Here is a 26,905-nt window from a genome sequence, read left to right as displayed (position 1 = left end):
CAAGGACTACTTTCTCAGGCCATGCACTAGTGATCCTTACTTTGTCAAATAGACAACGGAGTGGTAGTCTCATGCTTCGCATCCCAGAGAGGATTTTGCTAGATACAGAGCTCAACGAGCAAATTGTGGCGCTTTGGACAAGGAGTTTGGACACGTCGAGAGACCCTATTGCTCGAGCAGCCACTCACCTTGTGGAGCCCAATCGCTTCTTCCTCCAAGAGTCAACAGCCAACTTGGCTGCGGCTGCCTGGCAGGTCATCACCTTACCAGTTTCTCAGGAGGGGCTGGGGATCATAGACCCAGCAAAGCCCTCCTTGGGAAGCTTGTGGTTAGACTGCTTCCAGGGGAGGAGCCTTGGAAGGAGCTGTTGCTTCACCAGATTCGAGCTCGAGTCCCTCACGCAGGCGGCCCTTGGAGCCCGCCGTCCACCAGGTGGATTTTTACAGAGATACACAGAGTTGGTCTGAGCAGGAGGTTGGAGGACCGATTTGCTGCTAGCCTACTTAGGTCCTGAGAGCAGCTGAGGAGTGACCTGGAGCAGCATCAACCCACTTGCACGGAGGAGCGCTTTAGGCAGCCTCTGGTTTGGAACCTCATGGTTAGCACACAAAAAGGCCACCTAGTTGGTAGCAAGTCTCACGTCTTTTGGGGTCCCATGGCAGAGGGTCCAGCCCGCACTCCCAGAGACTAGCTTTATCTTTCAGGCTTGCCCGAGGAGGTTCAGAGCAACATACAGCTACGAGGCATGAGGGGGGCACAGAGCATGTGTCGGGATATTACAGAGGCTATACCAGTTAAGTGGCTTATTCCTCTAGAGGCAGCAGCTCCCAGATGGATGGGGGCCTTCACGAGGTTGGAGGTCCTCATTACAGTTCCAGCTTGCTCGAAGTCGGTACCTCACATGTTCTTTGAGGTTCAGGGTAGGATCTCAGTAGAGGCTCCACAGGTTGCACAGTGCTGTTTTCAGAGGATCCGAGTTGTGGGCATCGACGGGAGGACCTATCATAGATCCTGACCTAGCAGATCTTGAGACACAGGACCCTAGCGGCTTTGGGCCTGGGAGAGCCTCCCTCTGACACGAGCGCAGTGGGACCCGAGAGAGTGGCTATGGCGAGATCCTTTCTCTTCAGCAGATCACCCAGGGACTCTCTTTTTCCAGTACACTGCTCGCTTGGGGTGTCGCATACTGGCAGCACAGAGAGAGGCTCGCCCTGCTGCAGCACTTCACTGGTAGGAGGAGGGTCTCACAGCCAAGTTCTTGTCAGGCGTGGGAGAGCAGGCAACCGAGGCGAGTTACTATGTTTCAGTGGCTAGTTGCACATAGAGCTAGAACAGTTGGGAGTTGGCTAGTACACAGCGGCTTCTCGGCAGCATGTGGTAATCCTTTGGAGAGTCAGCCCATTGTTTGTGGGATTTCCCCATGGCTTAGCAGGTTTGGCTTCGGGTTCTTGGCTGATGCCAGTCCTTTCCACAGCGCGACGGTACACTTGGGGTGTTGCAGCCTCGTCCACTCTCACGGGCCCTGCACTCCATTTTGAGTTGGCTTCTACCAACAGGATGATAGCGATTTAGGGGGGTCAACCCACCCTCCAGCTTGCCACATGGCTCATCCCTCAGGAGTGGTGCAGTGATAAAGAGTGGTGTTGGGAGCTCGTATGCGGCCCGATGCTCTGGGGTTCAGCTGCTTCCGCATCTTTGAGGCTCGCCTTGCTCCACCGGCAAAGACTGTTCGTGGCTTTTGGCTGGAGCTGATTCATACACTCAGGGGTCAGTTTGAGAGACTTCAGGGCAGCTCCGACCGCATGTGAGAGCATCGGGAGGCTTTTCTTGAGACTTTGGCGCTCGAGGCCTTTCTTCACTACGGTCCAGGGTGTGCCTAGATGGCACTACCGGCCACCAGTGTGGCTATTTCCTCCTCCCATCTCATGATCTAGCCCTCATTGTGTATACTGTGTTTCCTCATTGGGAGAGTCTCCCCATGGTTTTGATGTATCCCTCATTATTAGAGGTGGTTTGTGGCCCTATGGGCAATTTTATTGATTAATGAAAGTATCCTTTTTCTCAACAAAAAAAAAAAGTTGCCAATGAACACTCCCCCCGCAAATAACCATCCAAGTCTAGGCCATGAGCTATTCAACGACTCCCTCATCACTCCTGCAAATAATCTGGGCCATGAGATATAGAGGCCTTTTACAACCAAACGCTCCCCAGACCGCAACCTGCGTCGTTTGGAGGTTCCAAGAGGAAATACTTCTCAGACTGTACTTAATTTTCTCTTCAATACTTCTCCCGCAACTAATCCAAAAGGTCCGAGCCATGAGTATAAAGCACCACTTTTCAATCATTGCATACTCCTCCCGGGAAAGCCCGAGCCATGAGATATTCAAACATTATCCAACATCCCAATGCTCCTCCCGGCAAAGCTCGAGCATTGAGCAAAAACACAACTTTTCAATCACAGTTTCCTTTCGAATACTCCTCCCAAAAAAGCCCGAGCCATGAGTATCCAAAAGTGTTCCCAAAAACATTGAAACCATATCAAAACCAGAATCGAGCAATCTCAAATCAGCACCAAAACAAGATCACATCTATTTCAAGCAAATTCTAGACAATATTTTCAAACAAATTCTCAAGTAAAATTTCAAGCAAATGGTTCTGTGCGTTGCAAAAAAGTAAATCTCTTGATCTCTGCTCCCAAATGCTTCCAGTACTACCTGTTGTCTACAAAATAAAAAAAACCAAAGCATAATTTTGACCTATGCTGCAAAAACCCTAATTTGTTGCTTAAAACTTTTTCAAAATTGCCGAAATCAAAATCCGCTCACGTCATTGCTTGTCGAGATTATCAATTTTGACTTTTGTTGCATAACCAAACCCTCAACTGTTGAAGAGATTTTTAGAGGCCTCTGCAACACAAAAAAGCATCAAAAAGCATGTTTTTTGTGCTTCTTAGGGCAAAAACAAACTCCTTCTCCTTCATCTTCTCCTACTCTTGTCATTTCTTCTTCATTCAACTCCATAACTTCTATCTGTAGGTTCACATAGGTCCGGATTTCTCTCAAGAAAAGGGAAAAAAAAAGTTTTTGTAAAATCTCGAAGTGCCATCTTGCTCTATCTGCTATTTAAGAACCGGTATGCTTTCAAAAAAGCACACGAATGAAGCTCCGATACCGCTGTAACGGGACGGGCACCATGTGCCAACTAAAAAGAACAAACCAAGACAAACATTTAGCACTTCAAACAACTAAACAAAAAGAAAGAGACTTCACACAAGACACAAAGTGGTGTAGCTCCACTCCGACACTGGCCCCAAACAATGGTGGCCCTTTTGGTACTTATTTATATTGCTTCAACAAAGTACAACACTCGAGGCTCTGCTCTGCATCTCCATGCGGTAGAATGCCATACAGTGAACCCTTATACTTATTTAAAGGCCCTTGGCCTACCAAAAGCAATAAAAAGCATCAAGTTCTAAAAGCATTTGATTCCCAAAAAGCTTGCGCCCTTAGGGGCTGTCTTTATAGCAACGCCACGTCATCAGTATCAGTGCGATTTGCGGTCCTTCGTATAGTTGCGCCTCAACATGTCAACGTAAATCTCGGGCGTCCATACAATTGCCTGGCACGTCATTATTATGTCTCGCTCACAGGAGAGGGGATCTAGCCAAGATGCCGTCGGGAAGGGCATCCAGTGTCCGAGCGGACGTAGTGTGAACACGGCCAGTGTGGCCGGCCATTATTATAAAAGGGAGGCCAATCATCGACCCCACTGGCAGAGTGCCAGTGGTTAGCCCGCGAGGCTAGGAGTGCACGAGGTCACCTCGAGGAGGTAAGGCCGGGTGGTATGGGACGCTCGGTCTTACACGTGCACGCCTATGTCCTCAGACGTTGGCCCCAGCACCGGGGAGCTGCCAGATGGTGGCTATGGTCGGGTGGTTCGTCCGACGCGTATCTGTAGGCGGTCTGTGTAACCGGGAGATCCTTTCTCCGCGTTCGTTTCATGGTATCAGAGCCGGCTTGGCTGCACGAAGGACTGTGTGCGCACCTACAGACTGATTTAGTCGGATAATTACCATTTCATGCAATTTTTTATGAATTAACCGTTTGCTCGATTGTTTTCTTCTCATGAGCATGTTTGCAGGTGAAATTTGATGTGCTTTTTGCTGATTTTTGATAAAATTCAGCAATTCGACAGGCGGGAATACTTAAAAATGGAAATTTTCAATGAATTCTATTGATTTTTGACAAAAATTGAAGGATTACCTATTAAATCGCTGGTTTTGGGTTAAAAATCAGCATACTGTATCCTTTTGAACTACCTCTCTCTGTAAGTCTCTCTGTGCGAAGCATAGAGAGAGAGAGAGAGAGAGCTACCTCTCGCTGACGAGCCTTGAGTCTGCAGGGAGGTTGCGTAGTTTTTTTTCCAGCGTGGCGCCCAACTAGCAGCTTGGCGTGTCAACCCCATGCGAGCGCAGGCTGCCCACATTCAAGCGTGTGCGATGCTTTCTTTTAGCCCACGGGGCATATGCAGGCAGCGTTCAACTTTTTTTTTACGCTGGTTTGTTTATCTTGCAAGCCTTTTATTTAAATGGCCAAGGTTACTTGAGTCATTTTAAAAAGGGGGGGCCTGGACACTTTGATTTTTTAAAAAGTATTGGTCTAAAACCTGCAATTTATTAAAAACTCACTTACACAAAGTTGCAAGCTTACAGAAACCTCCAATTTGCTTCTCCTGCTCCTCTCCAAAGCCTACTCTCTCTCACCTGCTCGAGCTCCCGCGCTCCCACCATCACCTGCTCGCGTTCCGACGCTCACGCCGACGCGTAGAGCTCTTCAAACTTCGACTTTTCGCGACCGAAAAGAGTAGAAAAGGCTCGGTTTTACGTGAATTTTCCAGTTCTTCACGCACTTCGCCATGGATTCCTCCAGCTCAGATGTGCAGCGTGACGACGCGCCAAGTAACATCCAAATTCCATTCACGCATGCTCTCTATACATGGATTACAACTACTTTCCAGAGTTTCGACCAGCGTGTTACTGCTCTGGAAAACGCGAATGTTCAGACGAACCTTCGCTTGGCCTCTCTCGAAGGGGTCGTACATGGGGCTCAGTTCCCGACTTTCTACTCTCGAAAATATGGCTCAATCGACGACTGCGCGTATTTCCGAGGGCGAAACCCATCTCCAGCATTTGCGGACGCAGATTGCTACTTTTGGGCGTTCGCAAGGTGGCCCGACTGCCACAATTCCATACAAAACTACAAATTTCTCAGGTGAAGAGAAGGAGTGTACGGAATTGGCCGTAAATAACTAGCTGCACCAGTGGACCACATACTTTGATCTCCATGGGGAGCATGATGAACGGAGGATTCAGACGATTCCTCTCTATCTGCGCAGCAAGGCGCTTACCTGGTGGCGTGACATGACAGAGAAGCCTACAACGTGGGCTGACTTTTGCGTGAAATTCAAGAGGGATTTCGCCAAAATTGACCCTTTGAAAGCTTACGCCAAACTGCAGAGTCCTTCGATGAAAACTCTGTCTTTTGATAAGTATACAACAGCTTTCAAAGAGGCGCTCACCTTCTGCAAGGTGGATTCCACGCACGCCGTGCACATGTACTTGTTGGGGTTACATGAAGATTACCGTTGGGCCTTAATCAAGGACAAAGCCTCGACTGATGTCAAGGATGCAGTGGCCAAGGCCAGGACATTCCATTTGATAAATGGAGTGAATTATGAGAAGAAAAGAATTGCAGACCATCAATCTGGTGAGGGTGCTTCGAGGAAGCGACCCCGATTCCAGCATAAGTCCAAATTACCGCCGAGATCTTCTCAAGAAAAGAAGAAAGCCAGAAATGCTTCAGTTGCTGATGCAGTGAAGAAAGCGGCTTGCTTCGGATGTGGCCAGACGGGTCACTAAATCAAGGATTGCCCTAAGAAGAAGAAGACGCAGAAACCGCAAGGCCGTCCTTCGGTTCATATTCACGAGATCTCAGGTAACTCTGATGTTGTTCAAGTTGAAATCCATAATTAAGCGCACAGTTCATGCACTAATTGTACTTTAAGCACCAAAGTGTTTGGTAAGCACGATCTTCTCCGTTTCCCCGGGAAGATCAATGGTCACGACGTGACCGTACTCCTTGATAATGGAAGCTCACACAATTTTGTGGATGCAAAATTGGTGTAGAAACTGAACCTGCGGACGCAGGACAGTGACCATGAGTATCGCGTGAAGATGGCTCGTGGCGTGGATACGGAAGTATGGAATCGGATGGTTCCAGACTTGTCGCTCGAGCTGGCTGATTACAAAGAGAACCTGGATTTTCACATCATGCGCCTGGACAGAGCAGATGTTATTTTAGGAATTCCATGGTTTTATGATAAACAAGACTCATTGTATATAGACTATGTCCATCACTCTCTTGTTTTTGTTAAGCAAAACATGCCTCATGTATCTGTGTCGCTTTGTAATCAGAAGTCTGTAAATAATGGTTTTGCAATACCAATTGTTACTCCTTTGGAAATGTATAAAGAAATAAAGTCTTCAAATGTTGACTTTTATCAATGTGTACCATCTGCTTGGTTTGATTCATTAGTGCTTGGTACTTCTGTCACTGAATTTCATAAAAATGTTTCGTGTTCTTTTGTTGAACTTGGGGATTCCGACGAATCCAACCTTCTCCACGAAATCATGACTGATTTCAAGGATGTTTTTCCTGATGATCTACCTCTTGGCTTGCCGCCTTCGAGACGAGTAGATCATGGCATTGAGTTGGTGGCTGGTAGTCAGCCCTTCTCAAAGCAACCCTATCGGTTTAGTAAAACCGAGGAGGACGAGATTCAGTGACAGTTGAACGATTATCTCGACAGGGGTTTTGTTCACCTAGCAAATCCCCGTGGGGAGCGCCAGTGCTACTTTCTCGAAAGAAGGATAACACTATGCGCTTCAGCGTGGATTATAAGGGGTTGAATAAGCTCACTGTCAAGAACAAGTACCCGCTCCCGCATATGGACGATCTGATAGATTGGCTCCATGAAGCGTTGTATTTTACGAAGATAGACCTGCAATCAGGCTATCATCAGACACAGATCAAACTGGAAGATATTCCTAAGGCAGGCTTCCATACGCGTTATGGTCACTACGAGGTTTTGGTCTTGCCTTTTGGTTTGATCAATGCTCCGGCTACGTTTCAGCAGAGATGATGAATGATCTGCTGAGACCATTTTTAGGCAACTTCGTTGTTGTATTTCTCGATGATATCTTGATCTACAGTCGAAGTTTGCCTGAGCACCTAGCGCATATACGCGCCGTTCTCGAAGTACTGAGAACTGAGAAGCTTTACGCTAAGGCTTCTAAGTGTGAATTCTTTAAGAAAGAGCTTCTGTACTTGGGTCACATCATTACTCGCGATGGAATTTGCGTCGACCCTGAAAAGTTGAATAAAGTGCGAAATTGGCCCATTCTGAAGAATGTACGCCAAGTAAAGTCCTTTTTAGGCTTTACTGGATTCTTTCGCAAGTTTATCAAGGATTACGCTAAAGTTGCTGCTCCGCTTACGCAACTTTTAAAAGGAGGGGTGAAAGGGCCGAAGAATTCGGGTCCTCATCGTAAAGGTAATCCCCCTGTTGTCTGGAATGAGCGTCTCGACGAGAGCTTTCGGACACTAAAGCACTTGGTGAGTACTGCGCCAATATTGCAGGTTGTGGATCCTAGCAAACCGTTTGTGGTTGAAACGAATGCTAGCGATTATGCTATTGGTGCGGCATTATACCAGGATGTACGTCCTGTTGCGTTTGAAAGTAAGAAGCTTTCTGACGCTGAGATGCGTTATCCAACGTATGAAAAGGAGCTTTATGCCGTAGTACACGCCCTAAAAAAATGGCGGCACTACTTGTATGGCTCTACGTTTGTTGCATGGACAGATCATCATTCCTTGCGCTATATCTGTGATCAAGGTGATCTCAAAGGTCGGAAGGCTAGATGGGTTGAGCTTATGCAAGAGTTTGACTTTGAGATCTGTTATAGGAAAGGATCCAGCAATCGAGTTGTTGATGCGCTCAGCAGGATTCCTGAGGTCAACGCCTTGTCAATGGCTGAAATCTCGACGGATTTCTATCTCTCTCTCCGAGGGCTATGTCGTTCTGATGGCCATTTTGGCAAGATATGGAACGAGGTCGACGCGGGGCATGACTCGCATACAGGCTTGGGTGGTCCGGAGACCCAAGTGAGTCGTGCTCGAGAGACGAGACAGCGACAATATTCCATTAGAGGTGGACTATTGTTCAGAAATCGTAAAGTCTACGTGCTGGAAATCGATGAGATTCCACAAAGGATTTTGTGCGAATGCCACGATGTTCCTAGCGCTAGGCACCCAGGCATCCAAAGAACTTTAGCTTTGGTCAAGCGATATTTTTATTGGCCAAGAATGCGCTCTTACATAGAGAGCTATGTGAAGAGATGCGCTCAGTGTCAGGTCAATAAGGCAGAGCGCCTTAGGAAAGCTGGCCTGTTACATCCATTGGAAATCCCAAATGCCAAGTGGCAGAGTATTTCCATGGACTTCATCGTTGGTTTGCCTAATACTAGTCGGGGCAATGACGCTATTTGGGTTGTGGTCGATAGACTCACAAAAATGGCGAAGTTTATACCAACGAAGTCGACAGTAAAAAGCCATGAGTTGGCGGTTTTATTTGTCGATCAGCTTTATAAGCTGTATGGTCTCCCAGAGGATATCGTCGGTGATCGAGATACTAAGTTCACTGGCCGATTTTGGTGAGATGTGTTCGCTCATCTTCAGACGAAGTTGAGTGTGTCGTCTTCTGACCATCCTGAGTCCGACGGACAAACTGAGAGGATGAATCAGACGTTAGAGGACATGTTGAGAGCCTATGTCTCTCATAGGCAGTCTGACTGGGAAAGGTATCTTCCACAATTAGAGTTTTCCTATAATAGTAGCAAGCATTCTGCTACTGGAATTAGCCCATTCATGCTCATGTATGGATTCGAGCCTAAATCCCCAATTGCTATTGGCTTAGAGAAAGTCAAGCAACGCCAAGCTCGTGATTTCCTGTATGACATGCAGGAAATGCTCGAATTGGCCAAGGATAGCATAAGAACGGCTCGTGATCGAGTCACTACTTATGCTAATCAAAAGAGGTCTCCAAGGACTCTAGATGTGGGACAATGGGTTTATCTGAAGATACCCAAGGATTCCAAGACTATGTGAACAAGAAAGCATTATAAGCTTTCAGCTAGATATTGTGGTCCGTTCTTGATCACAAAGAAAATTGGCCAAGTTTCCTATAAACTGGCTCTTGCTTCAGATGTTAGTGTACATCCAGTGTTTCATGTCAGCCGCCTTAGAGAGAAATTGGGCGAAGCCGAAGTTGTAGTGCCTATCGAGGAAAATGTGTGGCAAGATATGCAAACTGAGTATATTCCTCGAGAACCAAAAGCAGTTTTGGATCATCGTACCCGTCATTCGCGCCAAAAGTCTTATGACGAGTACTTAATTAAATGGAAGGGTCAATCTGAAAGGTTTGCTACTTGGGAACCTGTTAGAGCTTTGAAGGCTCAGTATCCCCACTTCATTGATGAGGACATCAATGGTTCTTAAGGGGGGACGTATGTTATGTCCCGCTCACAGGAGAGGGGATCTAGCCCAAATGCCGTCGAGATGGGCGTCTAGTGTCCGGGCGGCCGTAGTGTGAACACGGCAAGTGTGGCCGGCCATTATTATAAAAGGGAGGCCAAGGCCTCATTTACAATCATCGACTCCACTGGCAGCGTGCACTCTGCCAGTGGTTAGCCCGCGAGGCTAGGAGTGCGCAAGGTCACCTCGAGGAGGTGAGGCCAGGTGGTATGGGACGCTCGGTCTTACAGGTGCACGCCTATGTCCTCGGACGCTGGCCCCAGCACGGGGGAGCTGTGTGTGTGTGTGTGTGTGTGTGTGTGTGTGTGTGTGTGTGTGTGTGTGTGTGTGTGTGTGTGTGTGTGTGTGTGTGTGTGTGTGTGTGTGTGTGTGTGTGTGTGTGTGTGTGTGTGTGTGTGTGTGTGTGTGTGTGTGTGTGTGTGTGTGTGTGTGTGTGTGTGTGTGTGTGTGTGTGTGTGTGTGTGTGTGTGTGTGTGTGTGTGTGTGTGTGTGTGTAATTTAGGCCCCATTAGCCAGGGTTCCATAAGTTGTTGGAAGTTAGGATTTTAATCCTAACCCTATTTGTTATTTGAGCCACTCGGCGAGAATCTATAAGTTGGTAAAGACTTGACTTCTTCTGCTTCTGCTAGGGTTTAGGCCCCTCGACCAGGATCTGCACGTTGGCTAGGGTTAGGGCTAAGGAGTCCTAACCCTTTGGCTCTTCAGTGGCTTGACATGTCAGCCGTTTGTGACAATTGAGACATAGCACCACTCTCTGTGGGACTACCCCATGGCACAGCAAGTCTGGCTTCGGATTCTTTGACTAATGCCTGCACTTTTGACATCTAGCCAATAAACATGGGGTTCTGCAACTTGGTCCACCCTCACGGGCCCAGCTCTTCGCTTCGAAATGACTTCAGTCAGCAGGATGATTGGAGGGCCCGCCTAGACTTCAGCCCACCACAGAGCTTGCTACCTCAGGAGTGGAGCAGAGATAGAGAGAGTTGGGAGCTCATCTGCAACCTGACACTTTGGTTCATTTGGAAATCCCAATGCTTCCGCTTCGAGGCTCGACCTGTCCAACCAGCGGAGACTACGAGACATCTGGCTTGAGCTAATTCAGACACTCAAGGGTCAGTTTGAGAGGCTTCAGGACAATTCGATCACACATCCGAGTGCCGCGAGGCCTTCTTGCGACCAGGGCCTTTCTTCACCATAGCTCATGGGTCACCTAGATGGCACTACCGGCCAGCAATGTGGTTGTTTCCTCCTCCACATCTTGATTTATCCAGCATTGTACATATCTAGTTTTCATTGGGAGAGTCTCCCCACCCTTTGATGTAGCCCTCTCTAGTAGGGGAAGTTTGTTAGCCCATTGGGCAGTTTTTTCAACTAATGGAAGGAGCTTTTTTCTTGCCAAAAAAAAGGCTGACCTCATAAGCCGTAAATTTGGTTCTAAAAAGAGAGAAATACAAAGTTGACAAAATACAACATGTGTTGCAGAAAGTGTGAAACAAGCAAATAAATCATGAATGACAGTCTTGTTCTTGAGCAAATAAAGAGCCACTTTGCTTCAACCCCTTAGCTTAAAGGAAACTTTATCAGCTTTACCATCTAGCTGGTCGTGCAAGCTCATTGATTGTAGACTGTACTGAGACTTGTGTAGATTGTGTTCGTCGCCTTTGAAAGTCATTTTATGAAAAGTTCTCTCCATTTTCACAATTTTTCAAATAGAAGTCCGTAAATATGTTAAAATCCTTTCAGACATACATATGTGTCCATGTCCATCACTTTATAGACGCTTCAACATGATGTAAAGCTTTTACGCATTGAGACCTTCTTAATGTTACAATGTGCAATGCGTGAGAGGGGCAAAGAATGGCCCATAACTCAACATGTTTAGCCATCCAATGTGGACTTACTAGACAAAAAAACAAGCAATATATATCCTTCACAGACATGCTGCTCATTGACTGCCACATCATCTCAGCTGTCATATCATCTCAAGCTGTCACATCAGCAGGCCTCCACTGAGATGACATTCTGCAAAAGATAGCTGCATAAATTAATTTACCAGTTTTTTTTCCAAGATGTAAGAGTGTGCTAATAGGAGCAGAGGCAGTCGGCCTGCCTCCAGGCGCTGTCGCCCAGCATGTTCACACAATGCTGCACCTGCTTTAGCACTTGCAGTTAGCCCATTGGTGCTGATAGACCATGAATGCTTTGTCTACATTTGATGCTGACAGCTAGGCTGAAGAACGCCATTCTTGAGGAGGAAGTCGAGCCCGCACCCAGGGGTACGTGTAGCCAGGTTTTCCTGTGAGTCCAGAGATGCATGCTTCAAATTCATCCATACTCTTCTGCCACAACAGCTAAGCGCCCCTTTGCTTTTCTCTACCCCCTGCCATTCTGAACCCAGCCTAGCAGTTTGTGAGCTACTAGAGCCAAATTACCATTATTGAACCAAGACTTTGAAGGAGTTTAGAAGCTTTAGGCTTAATTATGGAGGGCCAAGCCCTTTGGCCCTTGGACAAATAGGCAACGCAGCAGACGCACCTCATACTAATATACCCACAGCCAGAAGCCTGCTTTGGGGTGCGCTTTGATGCATGTAAGGATCTCCCTATATGACTGTTTCACGCCAAAACCTGCTTTTGTGGGAAGAGGTTGGCAGACCGTAATTTGCAACCCTTTAATCAGAATGTCGAGGGTCATATAACTTGTCATCTTGTCTACTAAGCTACAAGGGCTGCTAAAAAAGCCAGATTTGTGGGGATCTGGAAAAGTAGATATATTTTAGCCGAAATGCATTAGCAAAGTAAACTGCCTCCTTGCAGAATGTGAGAGAGAAAATGAAATGAAATGAAATGTAATATTAACGTCTTCAAAGGCCAAAATGACCTATGAGACCAAAAGGTTACATGTGGTGAATCTAATACCAGGTCTGGGTACAAAAAGTACAAAGAGCTGAAAAGAAAATAGTGGGTAGGGGTGGGGTGAAAGCTGATACAAGTGGAATACAAAGGGGTGAGCTAATACAATGGAGTTCTCTGATAGTCGAGGCATCATATACATATACATCAGTATCCAAAAGGCTATAGAGATTCAATGTCTTCCAAGGTAGGCACTCTGTCAGGACGGCTCCTATGTCGCGCCAGTATGGTATGGATCCTCTATCGTAGTCTGCGTTTAAAAAAAAGCCTAAGTATGCTATTTCCAAAAAATAAACTTTTCCAGTCAACCATGAGAGCTGGGGGATAAGCATTTTTACATTCCAAGTTCAAGGGCACTGGGACTGATTTGAGGATTACCAAGAGAAACTCTGATGCATGCACCTGGCAAAGGATTATAATCATGGGTTGCAATGCTAAAAGCTGGATTATTAACCCAGTTTATCCATGAGTGATCCCTCACATGCTATTGGCTATCAGGTTTGGAAGAAAGACCGCTAATAATTGAGTGGAGTGGGACTATGCAACTGGTTTTGGTTGCTTGGATAATGCCAGATGACCCTTTTATTTCATGCACTGACCCTCGACAATCCCGCTCCGGGGTTTGTTAGCTTCAAAGGCAGGATGCCTCTTTAGCCCGGTAGGCAGTTTAAAAACTAATAGAATGACCAAGAAGGCACCCTAAAATAACCTAACACATTAAGAGGAGAGTAATACTATCCACTTTCTTTAAAATCTTAAGAGCAAAGATCAGAACATTTGATAACGGCAATGGTCTAACAGGTCCTAACTCCTGTGACATGAGGAATGACAATAGGAATGGTATGCCTAATTCTCAGTAGGCAATTTCCACTACCTTCATACATTCCAACATTTTCACATTTATACTACCCTCCATACATTCCAACATTGTCACATTTATTCCTGTAATTTAAAGCTTTTCTTTTGGCTTTTGCCCATGCCTAAATTAGGTGATGGCTGACAAAAAATTAAAGCAATAATCACTATAGTCCTCTGAAGGGAAAAAAAAAGGTATAGATAAAAAGCCTGCAAGGTCAAATGCGCAAAGTCAATCTAAAATAGTAAGGATATTATGCGGTGTCACCGAGGGTGGAGGATGAGGGTGAAGATCTAGACTGCTACCATGTTCTCGCGTCCTCCCACAACCAACACTGCATCTACCTTGCTTTGATTGGAGTGTACCCAGTTCCCAAAACAAAAATCATGCATTCACAATGCATGCTTTAACATTGCAGAGTTCACAAAATGAGCATGTCAATGATTATGATACAGGATCAAGTCCTAGTAATTATCCCAAGCGAAAATTTTGGTACGCAAATCAAAGAAATAAATTAACCTCTGAAAACACGCATTTCCAAAAGGTTTAAAACAAACGTCCCTACAACATGCCAAGGCCACTCTTACAAGGGCTTTGTTTTGATATATTACTGCTTCAATAGCAAAATGTAATCACACCTTCCGAGGTTTGGTGGCCAAGACATGAGGCAATGAGAGACGATTGAAGATACTCTGCATCAATTGTCCACTCCAAGCACCAGCAGCCATAACTAAGTTTTTGTTGCAATATATCTCTCGTCTATTTGTTTGAATCCCTCTAATCTGACTTGCCCTAAAAGTAAGCACGTCAAAATTAAACCCTGCAAAAGTAAAAAAGAAACAGCTATATTCACAGCATACCATAAAAAGTTCACTGCTGGCTCATCGAAAAACTCCTGAAAGCGGCCTGATGGACAATATTTTTGAATTTCCTAAAAGAGGAAGGACTATTACCATGTACCTTTAAACTTCTGAAGACAAAAGTGGATTGATTATACTCCCAGTATTTATTACACAGAGAAATCAAGAATATAAATTGACTAGGAAAAAAAAGTATTTCAAAACATGTGAACTGTTACATGTGTGTCCATTACAGCCATTGGACGTCACCTCTAGGCATCACTTGCTCTAAAATAAAAGTCTCATAGAGTTTACCCCCAGAATGTATGAAGCAGCTAATTGTGCATCTATTTGGCAGTCGTTGGGTGTCAAAATTGCAGATCCCTTTGCACCAACATAAAGTTGCGGTTCAACATCCTTTAGCGCAGCTGAGTTAAGAAACTCTGCTTGGACTCCTCCTTTACACAGAGCTTCCGTTGTCTTCTCCAATGCAAGAGCATCCTCTGAAGAAGTTCCAAATAACAAGCTTCCTGCATAACAAGATTTCAATTAGATAACTGACTTTGCGAGGGTTGCCAGTTTCATTTATACAAAGTATTCACCTGTTTTCTTGAATCCAAGTGTCACAAGAGGGTCCAAGCCCATTGCCTGCAACCCTTGTGCTAAATCTTCCCACAAGTATTTGCTTCGTCTAGCCAAATTCCAGGCCATTGTATCAGGGGTCCTATGTCCAAGCCATACGTACCCTTGTCCTGATAAGCCATAAAATACTGGGTTTTTCTGACAGTTACATGCAGCTTGTAAAAGAGATTCCTTAAATATAAGAATGTTGAAACAAAAATGCCACCAAAGAATCAGGTGCAATGCATCACGTGGCTAGTTAATTAAATAACTCCCGACTACAAGGTTGAAAGCACCCCTGCAGGTTAAAACATAATCAAAACCACTATTTCGTGATGCTAAATCCTCCACTCCTGGATAATAACACATAAAATTGTTTACAACCATAGAGAATTTCTAAGTTCCTAAGAATTTGCATTTCAGATCAAATAGTCTAGTTACCACCCACCCCATCTTGGAGACTCTTTGATATTGTTTGTTTTACCCCCAAACAAGAAAAATCATGTTTGAGAAAGCACAAGTAGCAATGCTAAAAACAAAACTCGTGTGAATGAGGACAAGCCCATACGTGTATTGTGGGCCATCCATAATAAAGTCCGAAGCATCACAAAATACTTTAACTATGACTTGCAAATGCACAAAACACACAATCAAGAGGCACATCTAATATATTTTTTCTTTGATCCAAACTCAAATTAACTTACATAATGAAGTTCTTTTATTTTCTACAATATATAGACTTCGAAGTCATTCAAGCAAGAAGAGAGGCTTTTGGTTCACAGCTTCCAACTTGCTTAAACAACCTCACATTAAACTCGAGAGACTACAAATGCAAAACATGGAATCAAGAGGTGCATCTGTGACTAGTTTTAAAAAAATCAAAACTCCTAAAGTTCATTTATTTTCTGCAAAATATCAAGTTTGAAGTCATTCAAGGAAGAAGAGAAGCTTTAGGCTCACGGCTTCCAGCTTGCTTAAACAACCTCACATTGAACTCAAGAAACGAAAAAGTCAACACACTACACACAATCTTGGACATAACACTCAAGCTTCAAGTCAAAAAATACGAGCAGTACTTCATTGCCTTATATGTCCACTATCCTTTGCAAAACGAACAGACGCGCTAAAATTGTCAACTGTGAGCCCATGAACAAAGTAGGAGACTATTGTGAAGGGAATGAAGGAAACACGACCCTTCCAGTACAATACAATGACATAACAACCATGGCTGTCTTGGACAGTGAGGAAGGCATAACCATAGCAACAAAAGCTACCTGGGAAGCCTAGGGAAAACCAGCCATTAAACGAACACGTATGAAATTGCAACTGGGAGATGGACACATTGAGAAACCGATGGGCTTACTAGAAAACATGATAGTCAGATTTTGTGGAATTGCCTACCAACACACTTTTGCCATTGTAGATTTTCGAAAGAAACTCAACTATGAAATCATGCTAGGAAGACCATTCATGAGACAAATACAAATGATCCAGGATTGAGAAAATGATTATCTTTACCTGAAACGAGTCGGATCAATTACTCGTGTAAATCTGAGGGATCATTCTTACAAGGATGTCCCGAGGGCATCAATCCAAGAGTTGGATTTGAAAACCTCAACAGAAACTAAGCTACCATCATGGATACATAAAAACACTCCCATTTGGATGTGTGGGGCTTCTGAATCGAGCAGTTTACGACGAGAAGACTACGTACTAGATAGAGAAGTAAACGATGGGGAATACATACCTTAACCGTTCCTTGAGCATTTGTTTGGACCCTTTGAGTGGACTCAGATTTCTAGCCACTATGGATGTGTGCGTTAACAAATCCACATCCACACACTTTTGTGATGAGGAAGGCAATGACATAGTTCCTATCCGGATGGTATTTATTGAAATGATTGAGGAGACCTTCTCTAATCACTACTATAATGTCACGAATGAGTTGGAGGAAGAAACACTCAACGGAGGGATCGGACTCTGAAAAGGAGCACGTAAGAGCGAAACTACTACTCAGGGGAGGTGAAGAATTTTTTTAAAATTCTCAAACCAGCATCGTAGACGTTAACAAAGATATCAAAAAAAAAAAAAAAGTAAATTGAAAAGAAGAACGAGAAAAACAACAAAGAAAAACAAAACACAGTTCTTGATGATGGTTGATGCATCGGATCGCATCAAGGACAAAATAATGGGACGATATCCAACAATGAAAAACATGGATCGATGCACGAAAACAAAACAAAAACTGGGCAAACTTGATGAAACTAAAGGAAAAGAACCTCCAATATCGAAAACCGAGCGCAAAGCGAAATGTAAGGAGTTGAAACGACATTGAAAGAATCAGGACCACAAAGATGGAGTCAGAAAGTGATAAACCAGGAGCAATCAGTGTTTCATCTCATTACAAAAAATATGCTTTGCAGACCGAAGAATCATTGTAGAGCAACCATTGCAACAGCCAAGAGAACCAAGAAAAGCCTATGAGGGCCCTGAAAACGCCCAACGAATCGACCTAGCAGAGCCGGAAGAAGATTTGAAACCAACGTACATAGCTACACATCTATCGCAAGAGGAGGAAGAAATTCTCGTTCAAACGCTAAAAGAGTTGGGGATGTTTTCGCTTGGTCCTATAAAGATCTTAAGGGAGTGAATCCTCAAATATGTCAGCATACTATCCCTATGAGAGATGACGCTATGCCGAGTAGACAACAACCATACACCTACAATGAGACATTTGCTAAGAAGATCAAGCAAGAGATCGAGAAGCTCAAGGAAGTTGAGTTCATCTACGAAATAGAACACACTAATTGGGTATCACCTATTGTGGTGGTGCCAAAAAAGAATTGCAAACTCAGAGTTTGTGTAAACCTCAAGAAGGTGAATGCAACCACCATACGAGATAATTATCCTCTTTCGATCATTGATCATGTTCTAGAACGGGTAGCTGGCAAAGAGGCTTACAGTTTCTCTCTGGTTACAACCAATTGGCCATAGATCCCAACGACGCAAAAATCCCTATAGGTCAAAAGTACACGTCAAGGACACTTTCCCTTACGGTATGGAAGCTTTTCAATGAGCTGCAGGTCAATTTCAGCATGTTGTAATTCCCTGTTTTGTCACTGTCACGTACCCAAAGCCCTGTTTAAGCATCGCACGGCTTTCCCGAGGCTCCCCTGGAAATGTCCTACAATTTAGGTGCAAAACCCTAAACCTGCCGAAAAACACAGCAGGCTGTAATTTTGTGTTTTGGACCGTTTTGGGCAGAGCGAACACGTCTATGCGTGTGTCAAATGCTCCCGCAAGCAATGGGACAGTTCCCTTGTAAATCGGACGAGTTTTCACCCGAGAAAACTCTCTGTTTTCGCATTCCTTCGTGATGGAATTGTGCGTACCTGAAGGGGATTAGCAATTAGCTAATCCGGTTCCTATACACAAGGCTCTTGCCTTGGCAAACGCACATAGAACCTGCAGAACTGTACATGGTCATCTGAGAAGCCCAACTAGTGGGGCATTACCATATGTGCAAAGGGGGGAAAGAGATGCACGAGAGAAAATCGTTGCGCTACATGGAGCAAGAGAGAAGGCAAGCTTTCCATTAAAGTTGTGATCACTTGCACCCACTACTCACACACGCTCTGTAGTCACTTGAAGAGAAAAAATCAGCCCTCTCTCTCTCAAAATGGGCGCCCCCTCTTCTCGCAGACTTGGCAAGTTCATCTGCAGCCGCCATGTGTCCCTTAAGCCTCTTTTGAGTTAATTTCCTAGTACCCACCAACTTATAAGTGTAGCGAGGGGCCTAAATGACTTTGAATTGAGCGTAGACACCCTTTTACTGCTCGGATTCAGTGCCGACTGGCTCGACCATCTCGTGGCGACCTGTCCTTCCCGATTGCGGGTGAAACTCTCGGCCGTCGGCTATTTCACACTGGCCACACAATGTCCGGCCATTTGTGACTTCAAAAAGAAGCTCCCAAAAATTAAACAAAAATCATCGCAAAGAAACCAACAACTAAGGTTAGCATTTGTCACGTCCTCGTGACTAAGGTTAGCAGTTTCCATGTCCTCGTGACCTACCCCCCTCTTGAAATCGCAAATGTCCTCGATTGCATGCCATAGATACATGCCATAGATACATGCCATTGATGATCTTGTGTTGTTAGTACTCTTTTATCACCGCATATACCTACAAGAAAGGTGATGAAACATAGATACAAATGACTTAATGAGACCTTCATACTTTTGTCATTTCCATCTATGATAGAAGTGGGCATAATACCTTTAACACAGGAAGAGCGATGCACACCTCTATTGCACTGAATCCGTATGTACATTTGATGTGCTAGCTCTATCATTACCCCTCCTTTGCACACGTTGAGTTGAAGCATACATAGGCTGTAACCCAAAGGCCTCAAGTTAAAGCAGCAATAGATTTGGTGACTAGCAGTTCACACTCTTCCATCCACTTTGCATCCATAGGTGGATAGTTCTTGAACTTCACCAAATATCGTCGTGCAACTTTTCCCTTAACTTTTCTTTCTTTTGGCATGTGCTCCAGAAGACACAGCTAAATCTTCAGCTTTCTCTTCTCTTTTAGACTCCTGGGAAGCTTCAGGAGCTGCTTTTGCAAAGGATCTCTTTGCTGGTTTTTTCTTTGACGTACCCCCTTTCGCGTTGCCCTGAAACCCACTGTCTTCTACCTTCAACAAGGTATGACCAATGTTGGCAACTTCCATAAGCCGAGTAAGGGTAGCCACTTTGTTCTTTGTACAGTAATTTATGAGCCCTTTAGGCAGCCCACAACAGTATTTCTCTATCTACTCTGTCAATGGCACGAACCTGTAGGAAGTTACTGAGAGAAACTCTTTACACAAGTTCTGATTGTATTCCTCTAAGCTCTTGCAAGTAGCGGCAGCAAGTTGGTGCCAATCCATTATGACATCGGCTTCAAATTCATTTGAAAACCACGCAGATGCAAACATTTGCTTGAAGTATACCCATATGGCGGGTGCCTGTCCTTCCACCAACAGTAGCGTCCACCATGTAAGCGCATTGCCTTTCAAGAAATTGGCAGCTTTCCTGACCTTTGCTGGAGGAAAGTAAGAGCCTTTGCCTTATCCTCAAAGCCGTTGAAAGTGTCAAACTTTACACTTGCACCACCTTCTTTGTAGGCTTTTGGCTTTTCCAATGTCCCCAAATTGTCATAGGGAATTGTTTGCAACATGGAAACTATAATAGGATCATCGGCATTCCTTGGCCATTGACATTTTGCGTCATAAGTGCCATATCTGGCTGCTGTCCAGAAAAACCAACCATGCCAAAATTGCCATGTGGCACCCTAAACTGGCCCTGATTGCTCTGAAAGCCTTGCTGCATGGCGATATTACCATACATGGGGTTTGGCATCATGCCTTGCATTTCCCCAAACACACTCCTGGCATATAATGCCGGTTTCCAAACGCATAACCAGCCATAGCTATACTTTGAAACACAGTTCCACCCCCGAAATAACCAGGATGTACCGTGGGTGGTGGAAAAAACGGATGCATTGCTTGGAGACTGGTTCCTTGTCCATTTAATGCAACATGTGGACTCTGAAAGGTGGCGGGCTGAATTGGCAAAACCTGTGGAATCGGCATCCTAACCACCTGTTCGTGGACAGAAGAAACCTGTCTTGGAGGCCCAACAGACTCCGCAATGTGCGAGTGCTCCCTATCCTACTGGGACGCATGAAGTACACCTGGGCTTGAGCATCAACAAGCGTGACATCGATGCTTCAAATTTTGCTATTGGTTGCATATTAGCTTAGCCAAGAGAGGGAACTATGGATTTTCCTATATCATATGCCAACAGAAATTCACACACTACTTGCTAGCTAATAAGTTTGTCTTTTTCGTAGATCATTAAGCCTTGCTCTATTTGGTAAACAAGCCATGCAATACTACAGGAAGAATTGTAAGGTGGTTAATCATCCTGTCAAAAAGGGTACCACACACCAAAGAGCGGATCATCTGTCAAGGATCACCTCAAGGAAAGCTCCAAAAGGGGTAGACGATGATTTGCTAGATGCTTATTAGTTCTCTGTGGAAATGATTCCTAGATGTTCGGAAGACCTTGTATCACTAATGACCATAGTGCAAGTAGATTCACAAATACCACTTCCTATCACACCAGATTGATAGAGCAATTTCCCCTATATCAATTGCTTCCTGGAAGACTGCATCAGAGAAACAAGGATGAAAATCTACTTTTGTGCATTAACCCAGAGGAACAAGAAACCTACTTAAGTCAAGCTCATACTACAGTGGTAGGACTCCATTTTGCACAAGGCCAAACCATACAACAATTGACTTGGCTAGAGGTTTATTGGCCTACTGTCACGTGCACATCTAACCCTATGTGTACATGGACAAGCTACTTCATGACAAAGGTTCAGTTAGTCTAGCTTAGAAAGTGTTCTGGCACTTTTGTGAGTCTGTTCGCAAACGGTGCATGTCCAGGCACTTAGAGTAGATGCATATCCTCTGGTTGCACACAACATGATCATCAGATTACCATCATGAGCATTTTTACAGTGCACGGACCTATTTTCCCTATTTTAGCCATTTTCCCTACCCAGTTTCCCAACTAAGCGACTTTGTTAGGAAACTGGGTAGGGCAACTTTGGCAGGTTAATATATAAGAAAGCTAGCGCTAGCACTTTCTGGCAGAAGAGGCGGCAGGGACCAAGTGTCCAACAGTGCACCTTCTCAGCAAGACTCCCTAGCAGGCAACCTAGCGTTTTCAGCCACCAAAGACCAACGTTTTTCAACATTTGCAGATCAGCCCCAGTGTTTTGCAGCTTGCAGATCAGCCTGGTGACAGCAGAATCCATAGCCTTTTTGCAACAGATGTCCCATCAGCCCTAGCGTTTTTGGAGTTGCAAATAAGCCCTAGCGTTTGCAGTTCCTTGACGACAGATCCCAGATTTGCATCCGAGTTTTCACTTTTCAGCAGTCCGATTCCGCACCGCAACCCCCGAACCTCGCAGATCTCACCTTCCCGCAATAGATCCTCGCCGCACGGTCAGATCAGCCAGTGTTTGCAGATTCAACCCGCTACTAGCAGATTTCAGCATCTGAGTTCTCAGCGCGTTGTCATCGCATCGTCGTCATCACCGTCGTCACCGACATAGAGTCAGAATTCAGCAGATACCAGATTTGCAGATTTCAGCCCTTAGCATTTTCAGATTTCAGCCCATCTCATTGTCGTCGACATCGTCGGCAAAACATTGCATTCAGACCATTGTAGAGATTTGTGCAATCAATAGTGGACCGCTTTCGCCATAGAGAGTGGGGCCTTCGGAAGAGGGTTTGACAACATTCGGGTGTCGTATTCTTCTCTCTCTATCTCTCAGTCTCAGCACCTTCATTCACAGTGTTTACCACTTTGTTTGTGATCATTTGCACTCTCTCACTAAAGGAACGGAAGGCTCTCCCTTCCGTAAGTAAAAGGAACCCTTGAGCACAGTTCGGAGCACTCATCTTGAGCAAAGTTCAACATTCACTTCCACTGCACCTTACATTGGTATGAGAGCTTTGGCAGTGTTCTGTATCACTCAAGGAAAGAACCACAAGATTTTTTTTTGCTTGTTGCGGTCACACGTAACCCAAGTCCACTTGGGCGTGTCGATTCCTAATCGTGTTTTTGAAGAGTGACAAGAAACCCAAGAAAGAAGGGCTTGTCCAGCCTCCCCTTGTTTCTCTTTTCACTCATTGAGAGCGGACCGTGCACTTAGCGGTTGGCTAATCGACATGAGGTGGGAAAAAGCAACCTTGGTGTGAGCACAAGGCCACCCAAGGGGTGCGCCCGCGGGAAAGAGAAGATCTTTCTCTAACACAGATTGCAAGCGAAAGAAGAACCTCAAGAACTCAAGGACTCAAGAACTCAAGAACCCAAGAACCACAAGAACCCAACTTCCTCGTGAACTTAAGAACCCAAGACTTCAATATATGGTCATCACCCAAAGCGGAATGGATACTCCGCATGGAGGTGGTAAGCATGGAAGTGGCGAAAACGAATTTTCCCCACTAGGAGGTTTTTTTGACCCTCCCCCTTCCCCATCTACGCCAAGGATTGCACCAAATCCTATGGAGGCTTTGGTCAAGAAGATGATAGACATGATGATACAACAAGAAGCACAACGCGCCGCCTTGAGGCGCGAGCGTGAAGAAAGAAAGGCATTTTTGGATCACGAGCGCGAAGAAAGAAAAGCAGAATTGGATCGCAAATGCAAAGAAAGAAAAGCAAAGAAAGGCCGACTTGGAGCATGAGTGCGAGCAAGCGCGCTTGGCGGCCGAAGAAAGAAAGGCAACTATTGAGCTTGAGCGTGAGCAAGCACGCCAAGCCGAACGAGTAGCGGCCGAAGACAGAGAAGCCGCCTTGGAGTTAGAGCGTGAGGCGTAGAGAGACCAACACATGCAAGACTTGGTACTACAAGTACTTACCTCGAAATCTGAGCCGGTCAAAGATGTTGGTAGTTCATCAAGTAGCAGAGACTCGAACTCCAACAACCCCGTCACAGAGAAGATCACATTCAGTAAGTATGACGGTAAGATGAATGCTAGTGTTATTCATTCTTTGTCACATCAATTTAATGCTTATTTTGCGACAACTAAGAAGACAGGGAATAGCAAGGTTTTAACGGCAACCATGTGCCTTGCCGGTGATTCCATTAATTGGTATTACGCATGGCAAGAGGCACAGTTGGCAATCCATGGCATGTTAGTCTAATCTGTTTGGTGGAATCTGATCGCGGAGATTGCTCGTTGTTGCTGCTGCACGCTCCCCTCACATGCACATGTCGCCCCCCCCCCCTCTCGCCATAGCTAGCTCCCTCCCCCGACCCTAGCGCTGCCCGCACTCCTTGTTGCGCGCGCGCTGTCCCCCGCCTTCCCCTTACGCTACCCCTCCCTGCCGCCACCCTCGCCATTTGCGCCCGCCCTCAGTCCTCACTACCGTTTCCTACCCGCCACACGCTACCCCCCACCCTCTGTCGCTTCTAGCCCCCCTGCGTTGTCGTGACGTGGCACGTACATGGTGTGAAATAAAAACATTCACCTCACTTTTGACACTTCTCGATGCATGGAAAGAAAAGAAATAATGTACATATCGTGATATATGCTAAAGCGGCTACTGCTGTTGTTATCATGTACATACCTATCCGGGGAGTCGTGGCCCTAGATGTGGCTCATTTGCGTGCTTTTTCACTTGATAAGATGCCTAATTTGGTTTGACAATGTACATAGTCCAAGTGTTTCATGGTGGCACACTCATCTCGCCTACAAAGACTGATGCGGGCAAAAACTGCCAAAAATAGCAACTAACAGGTACGTTGCAGAATTGCATGGAAAGTGACCCAAAATGGTATATTGATGAAAATGATGCTTATCTATGCTTTTTATGCTTATGAGAGTGATCCCACAAATTTAGGGATTTTCCTGACTCTGTTTGGGATTTTTCGTATCAAAAATGACATTTTTTGGGTCAAAAATGAGCTGAAAATGGCTGATGCAGGCAAAAACTGCCAAAAATAGCAGCTAACAGCGCGTTGCAGAATTGCATGGAAAGTGACCCAAAATGGTATATTGATGAAAATGATGCTTATCTATGCTTTTTATGCTTATGCGAGTGATCCCACAAATTTAGGGATTTTCCTGACTCCGTTTGGGATTTTTCGCATCAAAAATGACATTTTTTGGGTCAAAAATGAGCTGAAAATGGCCTTAATTTGGTCCAAAGTGGCAAAATGGCCCAAAAATTGACACATTAGCTCATATTGCCGTGGGGAAGAGAGAGAAGGGAGCTTCTTACAGAAAAACCTGCAATTTATCACTACTTGGTAATGGCTTCCATGGTTGCTCAATCTATATGTAGGGCAGTCCCGCATCTTCGCAATCTTGTATCTGAGCTTGTGAGCGAGTGAATTAGGGTTTTCCCTTATCAAAATGGTGTGTGGGCTTCACTTTAGAAGCTCGTAAATCTCTGCAAAATCAAAAAATTGTCGTCGTGAAGGTGGAAGCTCGAGCATTCCTTTCAATTGTTTGATGCTACGACTATGTAATTGGAGGCAAGGCTACATAATACCATGAAAGAGGTTTGGGTTTTGATTGAGAATTGTGCTTGTATGAACATTGAGGTTTCATGACTGAAACTTTAGTGTTTTCAAATGGTCTTTTAAAGTGAAATTAAATGTGATTTGATGATCCTCTTATCATAATCTCAATTACGAAACAAGCAATTTCCAAGCACGATAGGAAAGAGGATTTGTGACTTTGTTGTCACAAACGCTCTTCGATTCTCTGTCACCCTTAGAAAGAGGGTTGGTGATTCTCCACAAACGTTTTTTCACAAAGTATTTGTGACTCTCATCATGAACTCTCACAGCCAGAGGTTTTGCACCTTCACAGCTAGACCGCACACATTCCGACATTTCTGGTGAACCCAACGCGAAGTTGCTGTGATGGGAGTTTGTGAATTGATCTAGACACTTTGTTAGCCATGGATGAAAATCAAGAGACACATTTGGATACACTTTAATCCTGCAGTCATGCAGATGTTTCAAGCATTTGCCATGTACATACAGCAGTAACAAGCAGCGGAAAGAAGCCAGATTTCAACCACAAAAGCACTACAGTCCATTGTGAAGAGAATTGACCAGTTTGATGGCAAGGACATCACAAAGTATCTACGAGATTATATGAAGGAAATGGAGTTGAACCGAGTGTGTGAGGAAGACATGGTTCGAAGTTTTGAGCTAGTTTGTGTCCCAGAGATCAGAGACCGTATTATGGCGATTCAAAATGCTCATGGAAGAAATTGGGAGGAATTCAAGCTTGCTCTAAAAGAAAACTAATTTATGGAGAACTCTGAGAGGGTGACCAAAAGAACTTTCTTAGATTGGGTTGCAAAGCCTAAAGAAGGGATTTTTGCTACAGAGCTTCTCAGAGAGTTTGAGCGACGCTATGCTCAACTATCACAAACTGAACAAGCTTCCTTGGAGAACTTTTCCTACAAGCAGCGGGCAAAGAAATTGAAGAAAAGTTAAGAGCTTCTCTTGGAAGCCAAAGATGCAGAGCAAAGTTTGAAGACTAGGTGGAATGATGTACAAGATACAGTCTCCCTGTTGGCAAAAAGACAACGCAGGAGAGACAAGATGGTCGTGAACAATGGTGCTCCAGTTCCTGCTATTATTGAGAAGCAACCAAAACCTGCTATTGTAGCTTCTAAGGATGATGGGTCTATGCTTGAAGAACTTGTGAAGGGCATACGCGAGCTGAAATTAAAGCTAGCAAGGCTTGAAGAAAAGGGGCAAACGTTTGGTCAGTCATCAAGTCAAAGACCTCAAAACAGAGAGGGATTTGTAAATAGGTGCATCTGGTGTGACAGCCCAGACCATCCAAGAAGGGACTGTGAAAGCTTCAAAGATGCCTTGGGTAAAGATCTTGTCTTCTTCAAAAAAGGGAAGATACATCTTAGTGAAATAGGGAAGCCCTTGGCGACCAACTTTGGCAAAGGAGGGATGAAAAAGCTAGTTGAGGACATGGAAACCAGTCATGCTATCTCTATGGTTAAAGCAGCAACATTTGGCTTAAAGGCTGGTCAAGTCATGCTCAAAGGGTCAAAATATATTAAAGACGTAAGTGAGGATGGTGAAGATGTCTGGCCATCGGCGATGGAGTTAGCTATGAAGGGAAAGTTGATTAAAGAAGTGTTAAATGAAGCAGGAGATTGTATCCGTCTTGAGACTGGGTGGAATGAACCTGTAGATGCTTTGTCAATGCATGCCTACATTGCAAAGTGTCGAGGAAACAAGGCATTTGTTGAAGAAAAACGAAGGAGAGAAAATGGGGATGAAGGCCCCTCAAAGAGGGCTACTAGAGGTGGAGGGAGATCCGAGTCCCTCTCAAGAGCCAATGGCAAGGAAGCCTACATCACAAGAAGTACCAATGAGAGATGCTGCATCAAAGGAGAAGCAAGATAAAGAAAAGA

At 44.9% G+C, this 26,905-nt stretch overlaps 1 protein-coding gene across 2 annotated transcripts in view; it reads right to left on the bottom strand.

The window, feature by feature from the left end:
* LOC147444929 (FAD-dependent oxidoreductase family protein) overlaps positions 1-26,905 on the bottom strand; it is a 109,322-nt gene that overhangs the window by 30,866 nt on the left and 51,551 nt on the right. For both annotated transcript variants that reach the window (XM_086527423.1, XM_086527424.1), the window contains 4 exons: positions 14,860-15,009; positions 14,573-14,787; positions 14,279-14,349; positions 14,057-14,210 (listed from right to left, as the gene is read on the bottom strand). In XM_086527423.1, the coding sequence (XP_086383549.1) occupies positions 14,057-14,210; positions 14,279-14,349; positions 14,573-14,787; positions 14,860-15,009 (590 nt within the window). The remainder of the gene's footprint in view (positions 1-14,056; positions 14,211-14,278; positions 14,350-14,572; positions 14,788-14,859; positions 15,010-26,905) is intronic.

Source organism: Adiantum capillus-veneris, chromosome 13 (genome assembly GCF_014529385.1).
Source record: "Adiantum capillus-veneris isolate H3 chromosome 13, ASM1452938v2, whole genome shotgun sequence".
NCBI lineage: Eukaryota > Viridiplantae > Streptophyta > Polypodiopsida > Polypodiales > Pteridaceae > Adiantum > Adiantum capillus-veneris.
Note: the sequence above shows the minus strand (reverse complement) of the source record. Positions and strands in the feature narration are given on the sequence as shown.